Below are 19,651 nucleotides of genomic sequence, written 5' to 3'. Positions count from 1 at the left end.
GATATCTAATAAAGAATGTTTTAATTCCTCCTAACCACGGTGTGCTCCATATCGCTATTGCTACACATATATCTGTAGGACACGAGACTGCTTGTAATTTGTTACTACACAGGCGCAAATGAAGAATTCTTTCCCAAAAATAAACTAAAAACACTTTTTTCTAACATATAAGGCAACATTTATAAGATTAATAGACAGCTAACTCACACACAGTGCAGATTTCAAAATGTACATGACCTATAACTTTAGATGAACAGTATTATACATAGATATATATATATATATATATATATATATATTTTTTTTTTTTTTATTCATGTCAGTATCACTTTAAGTAGCAGGTAGTAGTTGTTCTTACCTGCCCTTTCTCTGTACAGTTGGAGGGGGGGGGCAAGGGGGGAAATGCAGAACAGCAGCAGAAAATTCCATCCTTCCCTTCATCCCTTCATTGGAGCGTTTGAAAAGCACTGCAAAGTTTTCCCCGTGCAGCTCTTCAGTTTCCGGCTCACTTCTGCTGCGCGCCCTCTACTGGTAGGAAATGTTAGTGCGGGTCCTGCAAAATGACATTTCTCTCTTCATCCAAGCGCAAGGGCCCTGCGCACAAGAGATCGCACAGTCGCACACTGTCAATGCGGCCCATTTACACGGCATGGGCAGCGGCCCAACGGGCATTTGCCCGTATTCACAAATGGCCAGTCCGGGCCTGGCTGGATGAAATGAAGAATATAACAGCAATGTATTTTTGTCTGTAGGCTTTACATACAAATCGGTTTCAAAACCATTATCTTTTTTATGCACCATCACATCAAGAAAATTGATTTTATATAAATCGACATGTATTGTAAATTTCAAAGATGGCAGAAAACCATTCAATTCATTGTAGAAGGCAATCAAAGACGAATGTGCCCCCCCCCCCCCACACTATAAAGATGTCATCTATATAGCGAAACCATGATCTACAGTCTCGCTTAAAATTATTATTTTGGTACACAAACTTTTCCTGAAAATCATTGACAAAAATATTTGCATAAGTCGGGGCCACATTCGACCCCATTGCCGTTCCACACTGTTGCTCATAGAAGGTGTCCTGAAAAAGAAAATAGTTTTTCTCGAGAATCATCTGTAACAATTTCACAATAAAGCGCTTTTGCGCCCCATCCCAGCATGGGTCATTGTTCAGGCATTGTTCTACAGCCTCAACACCACCTGTGTGCGGTATATTTGTATACAGGCTCTCAATATCAAGTGTAACAAGATAAGTGTCTTTATCAACATTATTGATCTCTTTCAACTTCCTCAAAAATTGAGATGTGTCCAAAATAAATGATTTTTGTTTCTCAACATATGGCCGTAACACTTTATCCAAAAAGATTGCAATCGGGTTAAACACGGACTGTACACCTGCCACAATTGGGCGTCCCGGAGGATGCTCCAAGCTCTTATGAATTTTTGGCAGGGTGTACAGTACAGGTGTAACAGGATTAGATTGTTCCAAAAAAATTGCCAGTTTCATATCAATCACCCTGTTTTCAACAGCTTCCCTTAGGATAAGTTTTATTTGTCGCTGAATATTAGGGAGGGGATCAGTGGGCAATGGAATATACGTATTAATATCTGCCAACATTTCATTAATACTATCCGTATAATAAGACTTATCCATTACCACCACTGCCCCCCCCTTATCAGCCGGTTTTATCACTATATCTTTTCGATCTTGCAATTGCCTTAAAGCCAATCTCTCATTTTTATTTAAATTTGCCATATTACAATTTAATTTTCCTTCATTATATAATCCTTCCAATTTTTTTATTTCATCATTCACCATCCCAATGTATGTATTAACACCCTTCTGCACCTTATCTGGAGTATAGCTACTTTTCAAATGTAAATCAAACATTGTTAGTGTGAATGTATTTTCATATTGATCATTTGTATTACCTGGCAGATCTTGTGGAGTTTCCATTGTACCAAATTGAGCTTTCAATTTAATAAGTCTAAAAAAGTGTGCTAATTCAAGATCAATTGTGAAAAAGTTAGGTAAAGCATCTGGACAAAAGGACAGTCCCTTCTGAAGAATCTTTTGTTCCATATCAGTCAATGTACACGTTGAGATATTTACCACCAGCGCGTTGGTCGCCTCCGAGTTCTCTGGGGCCGATTCATCCTTCTCCCTTCCTCTCTTATGTTTGCGGCTGCCCCTCCTTCTCCTTCTGGGGGTAAATTTCCATGGGCGCCTCCTAAAAAATCCAGCGATGTGGTCGAGGAGTCAGTGTCTGACTCTCTTGTCGAGAGATCTCCTCGTCTCCCTTCTCTTCTCTCCATTGGCACCTGTTCATGGAAATCCCTCCTGTATCTGCGCTGTTCTCGCTTGACAAGTGGTCAAGCTGGATGAGATGGAGAATAAATTGGCACATAGGGGGTATTCTAGGAAGGCGTTAGAGAGATACAAAGGAGAAATCTTGTCTGATAAAGTAGTTCCCAAACAAAAAATGGGAGAAAGAGTAGCTTTTACCAGCAGTTATAATATCCTATCTAAACGAATTGGGGACATTGTGAGAAAACACTGGTTGATTTTAAAGGTTGAATGCCCTAATGTAACAGTATTCCAAAAACCACCGCTGTTATCATTTAAGAGAGCACAGTCTTTGCGTGATAGACTGGTGAAGGCGGATGTAGGACCAAGGAAAATGTTGCGTCAAGGAACGTTATGTGAGGCCAAAAATGGTACCTTCCCCTGTCTATCATGCAGACACTGTAACAGCTGTGTAAAAGGGGATATAGTATACCACCCCCAAAAAGGTACTGTTATAAAGATAAAAGGATATCATACCTGTCTGTCCACCTATGCGGTATATGCCATAAAATGCCCGTGTGGGCTGATGTATGTGGGTCAGACGACCAGGCATGTAAAAGACAGAATTGGGGAGCATATATCAGATATTAAAAGAAATGTGAGACAAAATCCAGTAGCAAGTCACTTTGTAGATATGGGCCATAAGGTGGCACAACTAAGATTTCAAATTTTACAGCATATCCCCAGGTTAAGAAGAGGGGGAGATAGAGTGAAACAACTTCTGAGGTGTGAAGCAGGATGGCTCAAGAGGTTGGGAACTCTAACACCAGGAGGCTTAAACAAGGAATATGAGTTAAATTCTCTTATATAACTATGTGGCATCAGTATATGGAAGGAGTTGTTTTTAATTGATTTTAATTAATGCCTTTGTCTGTTTGTTTTAATCTCTAGTGGAGATCAAGAATCAGCAAGTGGAGTTTATAGGCTACAAAGCTAAGTGAGCTCCAGCTTTATACATTTATACATATCTGAATAGCTAATGCAAAATTTTGATGTAACCCTGACACATGTATTTGAAATGATATGTTATGACCACTAGAGGGCATTATTCTTGCTGCTATATAAGGAAGCTGTGGAAATAATCATTTATATTTTTGTCAGCTTGAAAAAGGACCATTGTAGGTCCGAAACGTTGCTGTTATTGCTATGATCTATATAAAAGAATAAAGGCGGTTTTATACTACAACTGGGAGTGCTGCCAATTTCGTATTTTGGGACTTCAAATATCCTCATATTTTACAACAGGGGGTACTTTATTTATTATAATACACAAGTTTCAGTGAGGCATGTGACAGAAATGACATCAGATTTCACCGTTTATAAGGATATAATTTACAAGCTATTCATGGCTTTTGTATATTATATACATATAAACTTGAATGCACTGGGGCAGGTGTGTGACACAGAGGCGTCCCCTCTCATGTTACTTTTGCTGCCCTTCAGTGGCTGACAATAGAGGTTCATTCGTCAAATAGCAGTTAACCGGGAGCGCCTCTCGGCCTGTAATGTTGCCTAGCACCCACGCTGCTTTACTTCCGGGAAGCTTTACTACGGGCTCCTTGAAGATCCAATGTGCAGCACTAAATCCATTCCGTTTGAGGAAACTAGTGACCCCTGGCGGCTTTGAGACAAACTTTCCGTGTCGCTTTCACTTCCTGCTTGCGAAGCCGAGGGTGGGACAGCGGAAGTACAGATACTGCATCGTTTAGTCTCCCGGAGTCCTGTCACATATTCACGGGTGTTTAAGATGCCGGTGAGTTTTTCCCCGATTGAGTGTTCTGTGCTGTGTTAAAGCAATTTGATCTCAATGTAAGAACTAAGAAAGAGCAGGGCTGACCCGCCGGTACCTGTATCACGTAGGGTCAATGGTCATAATGTCGGGTAAGATTTAGCGCTGCAAGTGGAATAGTTTAGGCGCAATACAGTTTCCTTATTGGCTTTGTGGAGGCCCCGGAATCCCCGCAGCTAAGGGAGGGCGTATGCTGTGCGGTATTATTATTATATTACAACTCCCCAGCTAATACCGTGCCACTGCCCACGGATGTGTACAAGGGATTGCAATGAGGTTATATCAGAGTGCAGTTCTCTTTCCTTTTTCTACACATTCCGCGTGTTCTTGCGCAGGGATTTATTAAGCCGTACCGAACACTCGGGGCTCATGTACATCGTTGTCTCCTTTCAACTATTCCGCAAACCTGTGCGATACACCGGGGTGGGATTTAATGGCCGGGCTCTATAGCTGCTCGCCTTGCAGATGTGCTTAAAGGGGAAGAGGGTTAGTCACACAGGAAGTGGCATTTTATTAGCTGTCAGGACATTGCTGCAGCCCAGCTCATACACTTCAGCAGCCCTGCACACACGAGCACATTGTGACTCATTATACATTTACAACATTGTATTGTACTGTTCACCTCCAAAGATATGATTGTACTACATAGATACATATTCTAGTGATTTGCAGGTTAACCTGAAACCCACAGTGACCCATGGCCAATGGAATAACTACCAGGATTGCAGGGGGTGCTGTCAGGCCACCAAGGCCCGGGCCGAGGGCGACAGGATTTTAGGGGCGGCATGCTGCCCAACCACACCCACATTGGTTCAGAGACACTGGGGAGGCGCAGGAGATACAATCGTTTTTGTCGCATTTGGGCCCACTAAAACTGCAATAAGGCAGGGGGAGATTTTCCCAAGAATCATGCTCCTACAGCACAATTCTTGGGGGGGGGGGGGCAGAATGTTTACCCAGGCACACCCACAAATCACGCATTGACGTGCTGCAGGGGCACAAATCCACGATTCTTGGGTGGGGGGGGGCGTGTGCACATCCTGAGTAGTTACACCACTGCCCATGGCTTTATTACTAGTGGGGCAGGTTCACGTTGACGGTTGGACAACCATTGTGGGTTAGGATTGCGTTTGGGTCAGACTTGGGAAGTACCCTCTTCCTTTGCTACCATGATTTTCTGTCTTTTAACCAGAGGCACACACAGAAATTGTGGGTATGGTTGGGCTCAGGTCCTACAATGGCAACATTTTGCGGGTTTGGGTCAGGAGTGGATTAAGGTTTTGCAGGTTAGGGTTGGGTGAGGTTTTTTTGACCCACACATCACTAATATATTAATGTAGTGAATATGAATTATGGCAAGTCTAGTAGCATAGTGTAGCACCAGTATGGTTTGAGTTGCGACTAGGGCTGCCACCTGGCCGGTAAAAATGATGGCTGATCCCAATGTTATTAATAAGGAAAAAAGATAAATATATAGGAAGGCTGGTATTTTTTTCCAGAAATGGTGACAACCCTTGTTGTGACTAGAGTAACCAGTATGTTTATAGCCAGGTAAGTTAAAAGCCCTCCCACAGCATTATACAATTTAGAAAAGACAACATTATAATAAATAATAGTAAATATCAATATACAGAGATTAAGGGGCAGATTTATTAAGGGTTGAATTGAAAATTCAAATTCAAAACTCTAATTTGAGTAGGGAACTATCCAAACTCGATTCAAGTATAAGTCAATGGGAGAGGTGCAGTGACCAATATGGAGTTGTTTGTAGCCTTCCTGACATTCGAGTCGAGTTTGGTCAAATTGAATTTTTCGAGGCGGTAAAATTTGTCCTAGTTTTACATATTCACTTTTATTAATAACTAGTCGAATATTCGAGTTTAGAGTAAAATCAAATTTATGTGGGTTAAAAAAAACTTACATGAATTCGAAATTCGACCCTTGATAAATGTGCCTCTAAGTGTCGTGATAAAAGACACATCTAAGTGGGTGGATAACATATAATCACAAATAGGAGGACAAAGTGCACAACAAAGGTTTGGGCCTTAAGTTCCAGAACTGGGCAGGTAGTGTTGATAAGGACAGAATTCCGTCCTGAGAGTATCTATTCCCGTCCTAATTAGTTTGTACAATGGTCTAGACCGGAAGAATGACATTGACTCAGATTGTTCAGTATACAAAATGCTTCTTCTGCTTTATTCTAAGGCACAAAGGATTATATAGGCTAAGTGGGGTGTCGGCTGGCAGCTCCGAATATATGAGTTTAAGCAGCATAGCCAATAATCATGGTAGAAATCATAATATGTCCTTATTCGGAATGTTTCTGCAGTCGTCTTCAGGAAACAGGTGCAGAGTAGCACGACCACAAACTGTTGTGACGCCCTCTTAGCACAAGTCTGTATCTGTGAAGAGGTTCCTCTTGGTTGCATCCTAGCTTTTAGTGATATATGATATATGTATTGCAAATAGCTGAGCAAGGAAATAAAAGAAAATGCACAGTATAACAATAAAATAGACTTTTTGCCTGAGAGATAAGTAACACTGTTACTTGTCCTCCACAATCCCCCCTAAAAACGTCTATTTTGCTGTCCCTACCTATGTAGAAGTTTGCAAGTTGCTCCAGAGGGAATACACCATAAGGGTGGGTATGGATGTTCAGCGTGGCCTGGAGAGACCTGCACAAAACCAGTGACCAACCCTACCAACTCAACAAACAGCACTAACCCTGAGTGGTGTTGAGGGGAGCATAAGAGGAGAGGTTAGTAGAAGGCAATGGGTGCAAGGGAGTGTCAGGAGGGGTTTCACAGGGGTGATATAGGAGAGTAGGGGAAGTGGCATCAAGTGCCTTAGTAGCAAGTCTCCTAATATACGGGAGAAGGCAACAAACAAAAAAAGATGCGACAAGCAAAACAATAAGAAGTACAACCCCAATTTGGGCAAGGGTTTTCTTCCACCCAGTCATCCATCCGACTCGACTGCCAAGGTATCAGCAAAACTGGGATTGGAAATAGCTATCATTTCGCTCAAGGTACTCATGTGGGGTTGGATTGGGTTAACTTGTGAATGTGAGGAAACCCACTCTGTAGAATTATACATATCTTTTAACTGGAATCGTCCCCAATAACCCCTAGACATTCCAGCTGCCCAGGTGCCTAATACATATTCGCCAGTGTCGGCGGGACTAGGATTCTCAATGATGAGGGTGAGCTTCATATTGCGACCTGTCACACCCTTATTTAAGCACGTACCTGTTTTAATGAGTCATTCGCATAAGGAGGGACTTGCCGTTCGTATCTACTCGTTGTCGTGCACTCTCTGGTTTGTAACCCCAGTCTGGACCTGTATTCCACCCTACTGATCCCCAGTAATCACAGTTACGTCCCCAGTAGTCATCCGTTACACATATGTATGTGGACCTAGACGCGGGGCTGTCACGATATAAGTTACATTGCCAGGGGGCTGCCCGAGGGCATGAGACTATGTTACAGTAGTCAAAGACAAAAGTCACTACATGCGTGTTAGAGGAGTTGTACCAAAATGTGGTTACACCTTGTTCTTGCCTTATAGCGACCTGCTGAGCCCTCCCTGCACGTGAACATATTATGAAAAGGATATAGAAACCGATCATTTTTCAGTATCAGGTGGTGTAGTTTTCTTGCAATGAGATGCGTGGATCCAGGTGGGTTTTCCTTGCAGCTTCACTGAAGTGGTAGTCCAAAGAGGTCTTCCTTATAAATTTCTTGACTAACACCCAGTCACCTGGAACTAAGGAATGGGTACCAACGTCAGAGATAGGATCTGGAATAGAAGAAAACACCTGACCATGCACTTGTGTTAATATACGGGTTAGCTGGGACACAAAATCAGTTAATACATCAGATTGCAACTGTAATTGTTGTGGAAAATAGCAACCTAGCCTGGGGGCTGACCCAAATAGAATTTCGAAGGAGGACAATTAGTGGTCCCCCTTGGTGTGTATCTGACACTGAACAGAGCAATAGGCAGGCTATCCAGCCATTTCATTCCAGTATCTTGGGCCATCTTTAACATTCTTGTTTTCAGGGACTCCATACCGACACACAACTTCAGAGAGTAATTTCTTGGCGGTGGTTGTTGCAGTCATATTAGTTACTGGGTATGCCTCCGGCCAACCGGAAAACATGTCCATGATCACAAGGGCGTACTCAAACCTTCCACTTTTGGGCATTGAATATGGTCTATCTGTATTCGCTGGAAGGGATATAAAGGTTTGGCTAGATGCATTCGTGGTGGCTTTTCCAGACGTCCTGGATTACATTTGGCACATATTGCACATGATGCGGTGTAATTTCTGGTAAAGGTAGTGATGCCAGGAGCAAAATAAGTTTTTGAGATCAAGTCATTCATCAAATTTTTTGAAAAGTGGGCAGGTCCATGGGCCCATTGGACCAGTGCTGGGTATAGGCTTCTGGGTATACACGTCTTCTTTTTGTGTGTGTGTATATTCCATCCTTGGGCACAGCACCCTTTCCCAACCAACCATTTATCTCTTCTTTGCTGGCATTAGCTTGTCAGGCCTTTAGTTTGTCTATGTTGTCTAAAAAACAGCCTATGATTAAGTGTTTGGAACACGAAACGTGTCAGGCTGTTTTGACACAATAAACTTTTTCACTTTCTGAACATCTGCCTGGTGGAAGTTTTTGCCCCTGAGTGCCTGCTTCCATTCGAGATTTCGGTTTATCCGCCCCTTGTGCTGAGGGCCCAGGGCGGTGCACCTGGGCCACTTCTTTGATGTGGTGAGTAACCATTGTACTACTAAGAGACCCTACAATATAGAAGATTATGTTGTCTAAAAATCCCATCTGGAAGAGGGGAGTTACTTCAGTATGGTCAACAGGAATGGTTGCCTCTACCACGACATCTGCTGGCAATTCCTGTACAGGGCCGAGGGCATCTGTCTTCGCTGTTTGGTCGGCCATGTGGTTGCCAAGTACTTCTGGAGAGGCGAGTTTCCCGTGGGCCTTGACTTTGAGGGTAGCGACTTGTTCTGGGAGTGTTAGTGCATTCATGAGGTCGGCAACGGATTTGCCATGTTTGATGGGCCCTCCCGTAGCTGTCAGGTATCCTCTTGTTTTCCGAATGACTCCAAAATCCAAAGCCACCCTTTGGGCGTACCTGGAGTCTGTGTGAATATTAACACGTTTTCCTTCAGCCAATTTACATGCTGCTCTAAGGGCCTTCAGTTCTGCCTCTTGGGCAGAAAATGTGGTAGGCAGAGATTCTGCTTTGAGTACTGTGTCGGTAGTAGTGACTGCGTAACCGACATGGAATCTGCCTGTGTCATCTGCGAATCTTGATCCATCCACAAACATGGTGATGTCTGGGTCATCCAAAGGGTATGCACTAACAGTGGGAAGATGCACTGTTTCTTGTTGCATGAGTTCAAAACAATCATGCAAACCAGATGCTCCCGCTGTGCCGTCACTGGTACCGTCATCCATTCCATCCATTGGCAGAAGCGTGGATGGGTTAAGGATAGCACATCGTTGAAGAGTGACATTATCGGGTATGAGCAGAGAGCACTGTAGTCGGAGATGTCGGGCAGCAGACATGTTTTGGTTGCATCTGATTGAGAATAGCGGTTATGTCATGAGGGGCCAACAAGACACAGTCGTCGGCCCAGAATGAGATCTGAAGTTTTGTCGAGAAGTAGCTGAGTGGCATATACTGCTCTCATGCAGGATGGGCTCCCTTTCGCCACATTGTCCAACTGACACGAGAAATAGCCTATGGGTTGTAGTCGTGTACCATGAGACTGGGTTAGAACTCCAAATGCGTGGCTATGTCGTTCAGAGACAAACAATTTGAATGTTTTTTCATAGTCTGGAAGTCCAAGAGCTGGTGCAGTTGAAAGGATTGTCTTCAGAGTAGAAAAATTATTGGCAGCTTCAGGTGTCATGGTGTAATGGTCGGATTTTAAGACGTCATATAGAGGCTGCATAAGTAGAGACACTTCAGGTATCCATGATCTGCAGATGAGGCCAAGGAAGCGTGGAGTGGCTTGTGTCCCAGTGGGAGGGTGATGGCTTTCAGTGCCTTTATCCAGTCTTGGGTGATGTCTGGTACCCTGGGAGATGCATTGGCCAAGGAAAACAACTGTTGACACCATTGTAATTTGGCTTTTGAGGCCTTACATCCTTGAGCCGCCAAGTAGCAGAGTAGGCTCTCGGAGGCAGCTTGGGCGTTGGTTGTGTCAAAATGGCTGATGGCGGAACTTGGCACCTGGGGTGTATTAAAATGGCCGCCATCAGGCAGGTGGCTGGATTGACAAAATGGCTGCCGCCTGAACTGGGGGTGGTGGCGGTCTGTACAGCTATGGTGGGGGCTTTTTCTGGGGCACCATTTTAAGGCGGTGGCTGTACGTTAGCCATGCAAGGGAAAGGTGGTTCTCGGTCATACCGATATTTGATTTTCCCATCTGGTTGTATAACCCTTTGTTCGGACCAAACTTCCCTTTGTAGGTCTTTTGCCACTCGAAACCATGCCTCTGCACTTTCTAATAGACCCTTGTCTCGCAAGAGACCCTTTCGTTCAGTTAAGAGAAGGCGCCAATTCTCTGGCTGTAATCTGGGGCCATCTGAAGGTAAATCACAAAGTTTTGCGAGTCTGTCATATTCCCGCGGGATGACAGTCACACACAATAGGGTGTTGACCGTTGTCGAGCACTTTCGCTCTTATGTCGTACAGACTAAGACCTAAACTGCTTTGGTTAACGGCAAAATGGACGTTAAGGCGGTACACTAATATGTCTGTAAAACCGGGGACAATGGGTTCTCGGCCTAGACAACTCTCTGGATACCCCCCCGGTGTAACCTTGGCTAGTCTCCAACCGAACGCAGTAATCCCAAAAACCAGACCACATACACAATTAGGACATGACATATCCCCCCCCCCTTTTGTCTGGCCTAGATTATCGCACCTCACTGTGTAGGTGGGAAGACCACGGGGAAACCCAACGCCGTTGTAACTCTCAGTCTATGAATTTCAACCTGTTCATGCTCTTCTAGCCCTTCCGCTGGGCAAGAACTACAGACACTGGGTTCTATTCCCGTGCGAGCTCTCACTATATCGCACACTTGGGGGAAACTGAGTCCAATGCAGTCTGCATTCACTGGAAAATGGGCATTGAGTCGATAACACAAAATCTGGGGGTACTGCCAAAGTACTGGTTTATATCTTAAATCTGTTACTGTGTAGCCATTTGGATATTTCCTTATTTTTGTTAATCTCCAACCTTGTGGGGTAATTCCAAACATCAACCCACATACACAGTCACAACATGACATGACATACCCTCGACTCTGGTGGGATGCTTCTTGGGGTTGACTCTGATATGAACAGAAACAGTATGATGCCAACGTTCTACAAACGTCGTGGTATCTCACCAGCCACTCCCAGAGTGCTTGGACCGCCACACGCTGACAGGCACCAAACTCAGTCAGCAGGGAACTTCTGTCCAATATACATGCATCTAAACACACAATGACCGCCTCTCACCAACCAGCACCGAACTTAGTCAGTAGGGATCTTCTGTCATGTGTATATATTTACACTTATATTCACTATGTCTGTTCCCTCGAGACCCAAAAATCCAAATCAACCAGAGGGAGGATAACCCAAAACATAAACCGGGCAACAGATACTCTTATACAGGTCATGTAAAAGGCACTAGGCAAGATGTTACCTGTCTTTGCTGACTACTAAAAGTCGATATGGACAACAGGCACAGCCAATAGTAGGTAACAGTTTTGACACAGGCAAGAAACTAATAATATAGGTCTTACCTGCGTCCCGGTGGTGATCAATCTCCGTCCTTTCCGCTACTGGTCGACCCGTGTCCTTGGCATCGGCTGATTGACAGCCAGAACCTGGTGCCCCACCGTGGGCGCCAATTGATAGAATTCCGTCCTGAGAGTATCTATTCCCGTCCTAATTAGTTTGTACAATGGTCTAGACCGGAAGAATGACACTGACACAGATTCTTCAGTATACAAAATGCTTCTTCTGCTTTATTGCAAGGCACAAAGGATTATATAGGCTAAGTGGGGTGTCGGCTGGCAGCTCCGGATATATGAGTTTTAGCAGCATAGCCAATAATCATTATAGAAATCATAATATGTCCTTATTCGGAATGTTTCTGCAGTCGTCTTCAGGAAACAGGTGCAGAGTAGCACGACCACAAACTGTTGTGACGCCCTCTTAGCACAAGTCTGTAGCTGTGAAGAGGTTCCTCTTGGTTGCATCCTAGCTTTTAGTGATATATGTATTGCAAATAGCTGAGCAAGGAAATAAAGGAAAATGCACAGTATAACAGTAAATTAGACTTTTTACCTGAGAGATAAGTAACACTGTTACCTGTCCTCCACAGTGTTCTAGTGCTACAGAAGGTAGGAACTGAGTTTGTTTTTCCTGGGGCTCACAGAGAGTTACAGAGAATGTCAGGGATACAATTCCACGGCATGGTAAATTCTGACAGGAAGGTTTTATAACATCAAGGCAAAAACACATAATCAACAGATAATGTATATCATAGATAGGGACCTAGCAAAGTGCTATGTATCCTGTACCTTCTCCTTTTTTCTCAGCTTGGGTGGTTGCCCCCATGGCTACACAGCAACATGTTTTTATAACTATAGTTGTGTTTCTGGAGCATACATACAGCTTTTACCAGTGCATGCTAACAGTATGTTATATGTTAATTACTTTAAAATAGGGATGCACCGAATCCAGGATTCGGTTCGGGATTTGGTTTTTTTCAGCAGGATTCGGATTTAGCCGAATCCTTGCGCCTGGCCAACCAAATCAGAATTTGCATCTTTCACCAAGGATTCGCCCGAATCCCAAATAGTGGATTCGGTACATCCCTACTTTAAAACACTTTCATTTTTTGGTGTTACTGTTCCTCTAAGTATTGAGTAACATTATGAATGTGTAATGAGCAAGAAACAACCTTTTAAACAAGTATCTTGATTAAAAAATTACAAAAATCCTCTCCAAATGATTTCCTTTGGTAACATATTAAATGCTCACTGAACATAAGAGGAGCACTGTTTGCTGAGTAGCTCCAGGTTTTGAAATGCTAAAGCTGTTAATGTTTTGTGTTTCAGGCCTACCATTCAATGCTTATGGAGCCAGATACCAAGCTGATTGGTAACATGGCAATGCTGCCCATAAGAAGTCAGTTTAAAGGACCAGCCCCTAGAGAAAGTAAGTCATACCAGCCCCAAAATGTATTTACATAAATTCCTCTAGTTATCTCTGTGGCAGGTCTCAGCTTGTTGGAGGATTCCTCAAACTAACCAATTGTTCGGTAGTTCTCTTGGAATTTTTGCTTTAGGCCACAGCAATAGGTGCCATAATTTCTTCATATTAGGTAAAATCAACTGCAACATTTATATTTGTACCAGAGATAGATGTTTGTATTTATTTTATTTTTGCATGTGTGCAGTGATAAGCCCCTGCTGTAGTACAAGCCTAAAATTCTATATAGAAATGATGTGCATTGCATGATGGGGGTTTGTGCTTCTTTGCATTTAGGTACAGCAGAATGTGATATAGTTTTTTCATTGATCCACTAATGTGGGAGAAAGCATTATTTACAGCTTCCACTAAACTACAGATAAAAAAAAGAATTGCATTATGTTAATGAACGAGGCATTTTTTGGTTTGAAAGAACTTTACTGTGTTTTGTAACCATAATAATTTTTGTCTTTTATCTTTCAAGCAAAAGACACAGATATCATTGATGAAGCTATTTATTACTTTAAGGCTAACGTTTTCTTCAAAAATTATGAAATAAAGGTAAGCTGTGCCAATACTAGCAATGCAGAAATGCTAGCGAAACATTGTAAATTGCATTAAAGGGGTGGTTCACCATTAAGTTAGCTTTTAGTATGCTAAAGAATGGCCAATTCTAAGCAACTTTTCAGTTGATCTTCATTATTTATTTTATATGTGTATATATATATATATATATATATATATATATATATATATGTATATATATATATATGTATAGTGAATAAAGTACCCCCTCTTGTAAAATATAAGGATATTATAAGTTACAGAGGAGTTTCATGATAATATAAAAACACAAGGCCAAAGGCCGAGTGTTTTTATACATGGAACTCCGAGGTAACTTTTACTATCCTCATATTTTACAACTGGGGGTACTTTATTTATTATAATACACAAATTTCAGTCATGTGACAGAAATGACATCAGAACTCACCAATTATAAGGATATCATTTACAAGATATTCATGGCTTTTGTGTATTATTATATTTTATATACACTATATATATATATATATATATATATATATATATATATATATATATATATATATATATATATATATATATATATATATATATATATATATATATATATATATATATTTTATTACTCATATGTCTGTTTGGATCCTCTCCTATACACATCCCAGTCTTTTATTTAAATCAATGTATGGTTGCTATGCCAATTTGGACCATAGCAACCAGATTGCAGAAAGTGCATCGGGAGAGCTGCTGAATGAAAAGCTAAATAACTCAAAAACTACAAATAATAAAAAATGAAAACCAATTACAATTAGTGTCTCAGAATATCGATCTCTACATAATACAAAAAGTTAGTTTAAAGGTGAACAACTCCTTTAATGGGGATATCTGCTGCTTAATTTTATAATAATGTGTTCTTTTCCCCCCCCCCCCCCTAATAAAACAAAACTGATGGTCGCTGTTTATAATCACATGCTTGTCTTTACAGAACGAAGCTGACCGGACATTAATTTATATAACTCTGTATATTTCTGAATGCTTAAAGAAACTGCAGAAGGTAAGCCATTTTTGCTACATACAGGTATGGGACCTGTTATCCAGAATGCTCGGGACTTGGGGTTTTCCGGATAACGGATCTTTCCGTAATTTGGATCTTCATACCTTAAGTCTACTAGAAAATCGTGTAAACATTAAATAAACTAAAGAGGTTGGTTGTGCTTCCAATAAGGATTCATTATATCTTAGTTTGGATCAAGTACAAGCTACTGTTTTATTATTACAGAGAAAAAGGAAATCATTTTTAAAAAATTTGGATTATTTGATTATAATGGAGTCTATGGGAGATGTTCATTCTGTAATTCGGAACTTTCTGGATAACGGGTTTCCGGATAATGGATCCCATACCTGTACTACAATACTTACAGCAAAATCATATATTCCGAATAAAGATTTAACAGCAGATCATTTATATCCCATTAAGTGACTTAATAAATAATCTCATCAAATTGACATCAACATATTTGTAAATATTGCCATTTACATCTTTTTCCTTGAGCCACTATTATGTCACTCAAACACACCACGAGGGGTGTATTTACTTTGGATGAAGCTTAAGAGTGTTCTACATTCGTGTGACTGAAGTACTGTACATAGAACACTTTCCTACTTTGCCCATACCCTGTTTGTAAGCTGTGCACTATTTCCCAAAAGTACCTGATTTACAGGCAGTGCCTCTACAATGAAGGTCCTATATCTTGTATAAGCTTCATTTGTGTTGGGTGAGACAGCAAGTGCAGATATACAAATAAACATGTACAAACTATCATTGCTAAAAAAAAATGCTCTTGGTGTATGAGGGGATTCCCTAAACCAACTTGATATTATAACTAAATTGTTGCTTTATTTAAATTGTCTGTATAATGCAATGAAAACCAGCAAACATATGTTTTATGTGAGAGCAATGTGTCCTGATGCTTCACCTTTTCTATGTAGTTTTTACCTTAAGCAGCAGTTTGTGTACCAGAGAATTGCACTTTTTTCATAAACACATTAATACTTAATATCAATAAATTAGGTAAAAAGGCATCTGCTATTCTTTGTTCCCTGTTTTTTGTACCAATGCCATTGTCTTTGGCTACATATAGCATTACATTTGTCTGTACTTCTGTGAATAATAGAAAAAAATAGAAATTGGGCTGATGCTGTGTTCTTGGTTAATGTATTCTTTAATTGTTGTTTCAGTGCAATTCAAAAGGACAGGGAGAGAAGGAAATGTATACACTGGGGATTACAAACTTCCCTATCCCAGGAGAACCAGGATTCCCCCTAAATGCCATGTATGTGAAACCTTCCAATAAACAGGAGGATGGTAAGTAAACTGACCTCATATTTATGTGAATATCCAATTTGAATTACCCCTCTCCCCACTGCTAGTCCTGTATTCAACTTTTAAAAATAGAAGAGAAATTATCGTAATGCAGTTGTTTGTTAGCATTACTGTAAACAAAAGGGACAGCACTGACTTTGAAACAGTAGCTGGACACGGCACTCCGTAGGCGATTCTTCATCAGCTCCGCATCTCTCTTGCAGACAGTGGCAAATAAAAAAAAAATATGTGTAAAGAATAGGGAAATACATTTTACAATGCGTTGAGTCCTTTATATTGTGTTCATAATGACTGGAGATGTATATAGGTAGATACTACATTTTTAATAACTGATAGAAACGGTGAAGTATGGGAATGGAGTAGGCAGATGTCTAAAGTATTAGCTAGCAGATGTATATCACCAGATACTGGCTTATGATGGGAGCTGGAAGAGAGGTTTAACTGTGCAGAGATGATGGATTCTCTGTAACTGCTGTATTTTTCGTGTTTGTAGATGCATTGGCGTATATTTATGAAAGAGTGGCGTTAGAGATCGCTGCAGTCCTCTAGAGTGAAATTCCACCACTTTCCATTAATGTCTATGGGATTTTTAAAAGAGTATTTATCAATGGGTTAAAGGTCATCCTTTGATAAATACGTCTTTCAAAATTCCATAGAAATGAATGGAGAGTGGCGGAATTTCACTCTAGAGGACTGCGGCGATCTCTAACTTCACTCTTTGATAAATATACAACATTGTGTTTTTCTTAGTTTAGTGGTGTTAGGAGGGCTTCTGTAGTGTGTAGGTGTAACTATTTTAAGCGATTATGATCCTTTTCAATTCAATTTTTTTAGACATGATAATTTAGGTGTAGGCGTTTGACATGTTCAGTGAGGAGGGTTTCAGAATCTAAAATGATTATTAAAAAAGACCTAATGGGACATAATGTAATTCTTACCTGTGCTTCCTTTAATATCTCCACTGTGTTTTAAATATGTGCAGACAATCTCTGATTGATTTGTGTGTTTCTGCTTCTAGAGGTAATGAGGGCCTACTTGCAGCAGCTTAGGCAGGAGACGGGTTTGAGGCTTTGTGACAAGGTGTTCGATCCTCAGACCGACAAACCCAGCAAGGTAAATATGCCACCATTTTAATGGCTATGACTATTAAAGTCTTATTATAGTAACAAGAAAATAACTTTTCAATTTAGCCAACCTCTATGATATATTTTGGTTTATAGCCAGAGTTTCAAATCATTGCAAGAATGGTCTAAATCAGGGATCCCCAACCTTTTTCACTCATGAGCAAAATTCAAAAGTAAAATAGCTTGGAGAGCAATATAAACATGCTACGCATGCGTGCTAAATATGGACTGTAATTGGCTATTGTAGCCCCTGTGTGGACTGGCAGCCTATAGGAGTCTCTTGTGACAGAACACCTGTTTTTCATGCAACTAAAGCTTGCCTTTAATGCAGGAATTCAAAAATGAGCACCTGTTTTGAGGTCATTGGGAGCTACATCCAATGGGTTGGTGAGCCACTTGTTGTGGATCACTGATCTAAATAAATATAAATGCAGCATCTTAATGTGACTTGGTTTCATTAAAATAACTGTCCAGCAACAGTGTTGATCATTAATGGTAAAGGGTTTCCATTAATTTGTTAAACCCCAGTCCTGCTTAGGCTTCAGTATGTCTAAGCCCCTCCATCTCAGCTTTTAGTATATACTTGAAGATGTACACTGCACTGAAACTCACCTGTGCATCATTGCAGCAGGCTATTAAATGCATAGCTATTAGGCATGTACTTAAAATTGCTTGGTGCCACAAGCAATAACCAACTTGAAGCATTTGTTGAATATTATTCTATATACAGTTTTTATATAATCCTAAAAAGCAAGTAAATGTATATTACAGCATTTGGCAATATTAAAGGCACAAACCAAATATCTACTACAACTTATGTTTTCTGTTTGCAGTGATGAAAGTTTTAAAGGAAAAAATACCTGTTTTTTTTTTTTTACATGAGCTCATTCAGATGGGTTTATGTAGAAACATTGCATAAATACTTTCAGATGTGTATAATTCCAAAGATTAAATTGAAACCATGATAGTCAACCCTGACTTGTACAAATCATTTCCCCACCACCCTTAGGCTAGTGGAGTTATTCAACCCCACCTTCAATTTGTTCCATGTTTAAGTGATTTTGGACCTACAGTATGTCCCTCTGCTTTCCAAAGAATCTGTGCATCACCCACTATGGAAAGCAGAGGGGCTTCAAGACCCAAAATCCATCCACATGCAATGGAACAAGATGAAGGAGGGGGTTACATGACAGTACCAGCCAGTGGAGGGCTGAGAAATAGTTCTAAGTCAGATGCAGAGTATCATGGTTTACATTTAATCTGTGGAATCCGTTATGCCTGTGTTAAAGAAAATAAGATTATAAAGTTTTTACATACTTTCTACATAAGCTTATGAGTTTATATCAAAAGCACCCTGTTGTGGGGGTCATTTTAGCATTCAATATCAAATTGCTGTTTTTGATGTCTTTATTTACTTCCACTTTCTTCTGACTTTTCTCTTTCTTTCTTTTTTTTTGCAGTGGTGGACCTGCTTTGTCAAAAGACAATTTATGAACAAATCTCTGTCTGCCCCTGGGCAGTAAAATGAGGGAAACAAAACATAAAATGAGCTTCAAAATTCTGCACATTGTGCTGCACATTGTAACGCATTTGTCCTTTTTGCAAAATAAATTTTATACTGTCTTGTAATATTATCATTTTTGGATCCAACATGATCTGGGATATATTAAATGTTAACCTCTGGAGCTTAATAAAAGCAAAGATTAAATCTTTCCTTGTAGCTTCTGTTATTTACTGGTCAGTGACCCAATATATCTACCCCAATGTACTACATATATAACAAAGTAAATTACAATTTATTAAATGACATCCATGTAAAATGTGCATTTTTAAAAATACATTTCCTTGCAGTCATGTGATTGGACGTGCTTCCATCTGTTTGAAACACAACAGCTTTTTCATTGCTTTTATGACCAGAATCCTAGATATCTCAACAAAACAGATAATTACTGCATGGCAGCACAGAAACCAGTGAAACTAGCATCAGAATTTAATAATCAGCCTTGTAGCATCAGCTTATATTACAGACAAACTTAATTTTCTGCTTGATAATTTGCAATGACCCCGAATCTTAACTTCTCAACGTTCATTATACAGCTTTTTGTTTGGCTTAAAGGGTAAAAGCAACATCTTTGGCTTTGCTATAGGCTCCTGCATCTGGGCAAACATTGAGTCTTTTA

At 40.6% G+C, this 19,651-nt stretch overlaps 1 protein-coding gene across 2 annotated transcripts; it reads left to right on the top strand.

Annotated features, from left to right (window-relative positions):
* The first annotated feature begins 4,043 nt into the window (after positions 1 to 4,043).
* Positions 4,044 to 19,183, top strand: LOC100036831 (actin-related protein 2/3 complex subunit 3). Of its 2 annotated transcripts, none has more exon segments than NM_001097119.1 (7): positions 4,044 to 4,106; positions 13,289 to 13,388; positions 13,906 to 13,982; positions 14,950 to 15,018; positions 16,203 to 16,329; positions 17,366 to 17,460; positions 18,932 to 19,179. In NM_001097119.1, coding segments are annotated over 7 exon segments (537 nt in total). In that variant the 5' UTR covers positions 4,044 to 4,100; the 3' UTR covers positions 18,995 to 19,179.
* The last annotated feature ends 468 nt before the right edge of the window (positions 19,184 to 19,651 follow it).

Source organism: Xenopus laevis, chromosome 1S, assembly GCF_017654675.1.
Source record: "Xenopus laevis strain J_2021 chromosome 1S, Xenopus_laevis_v10.1, whole genome shotgun sequence".
NCBI lineage: Eukaryota > Metazoa > Chordata > Amphibia > Anura > Pipidae > Xenopus > Xenopus laevis.
The sequence above is the reverse complement of the archived record's forward strand: the minus strand, read 5'-3'. Positions and strand labels throughout refer to the sequence as shown.

Excerpts from the sequence above, each read along its gene's own strand:
- LOC100036831 (XM_018231941.2), top strand. The coding sequence starts at position 13,301 with ATGCTTATGGAGCCAGATACCAAGCTGATTGGTAACATGGCAATGCTG. Across the intron at positions 15,019-16,202 it reads GCTTAAAGAAACTGCAGAAG|TGCAATTCAAAAGGACAGGG; the intron begins GTAAGCCATTTT and ends TTGTTGTTTCAG. Across the intron at positions 16,330-17,365 it reads TTCCAATAAACAGGAGGATG|AGGTAATGAGGGCCTACTTG; the intron begins GTAAGTAAACTG and ends TTCTGCTTCTAG.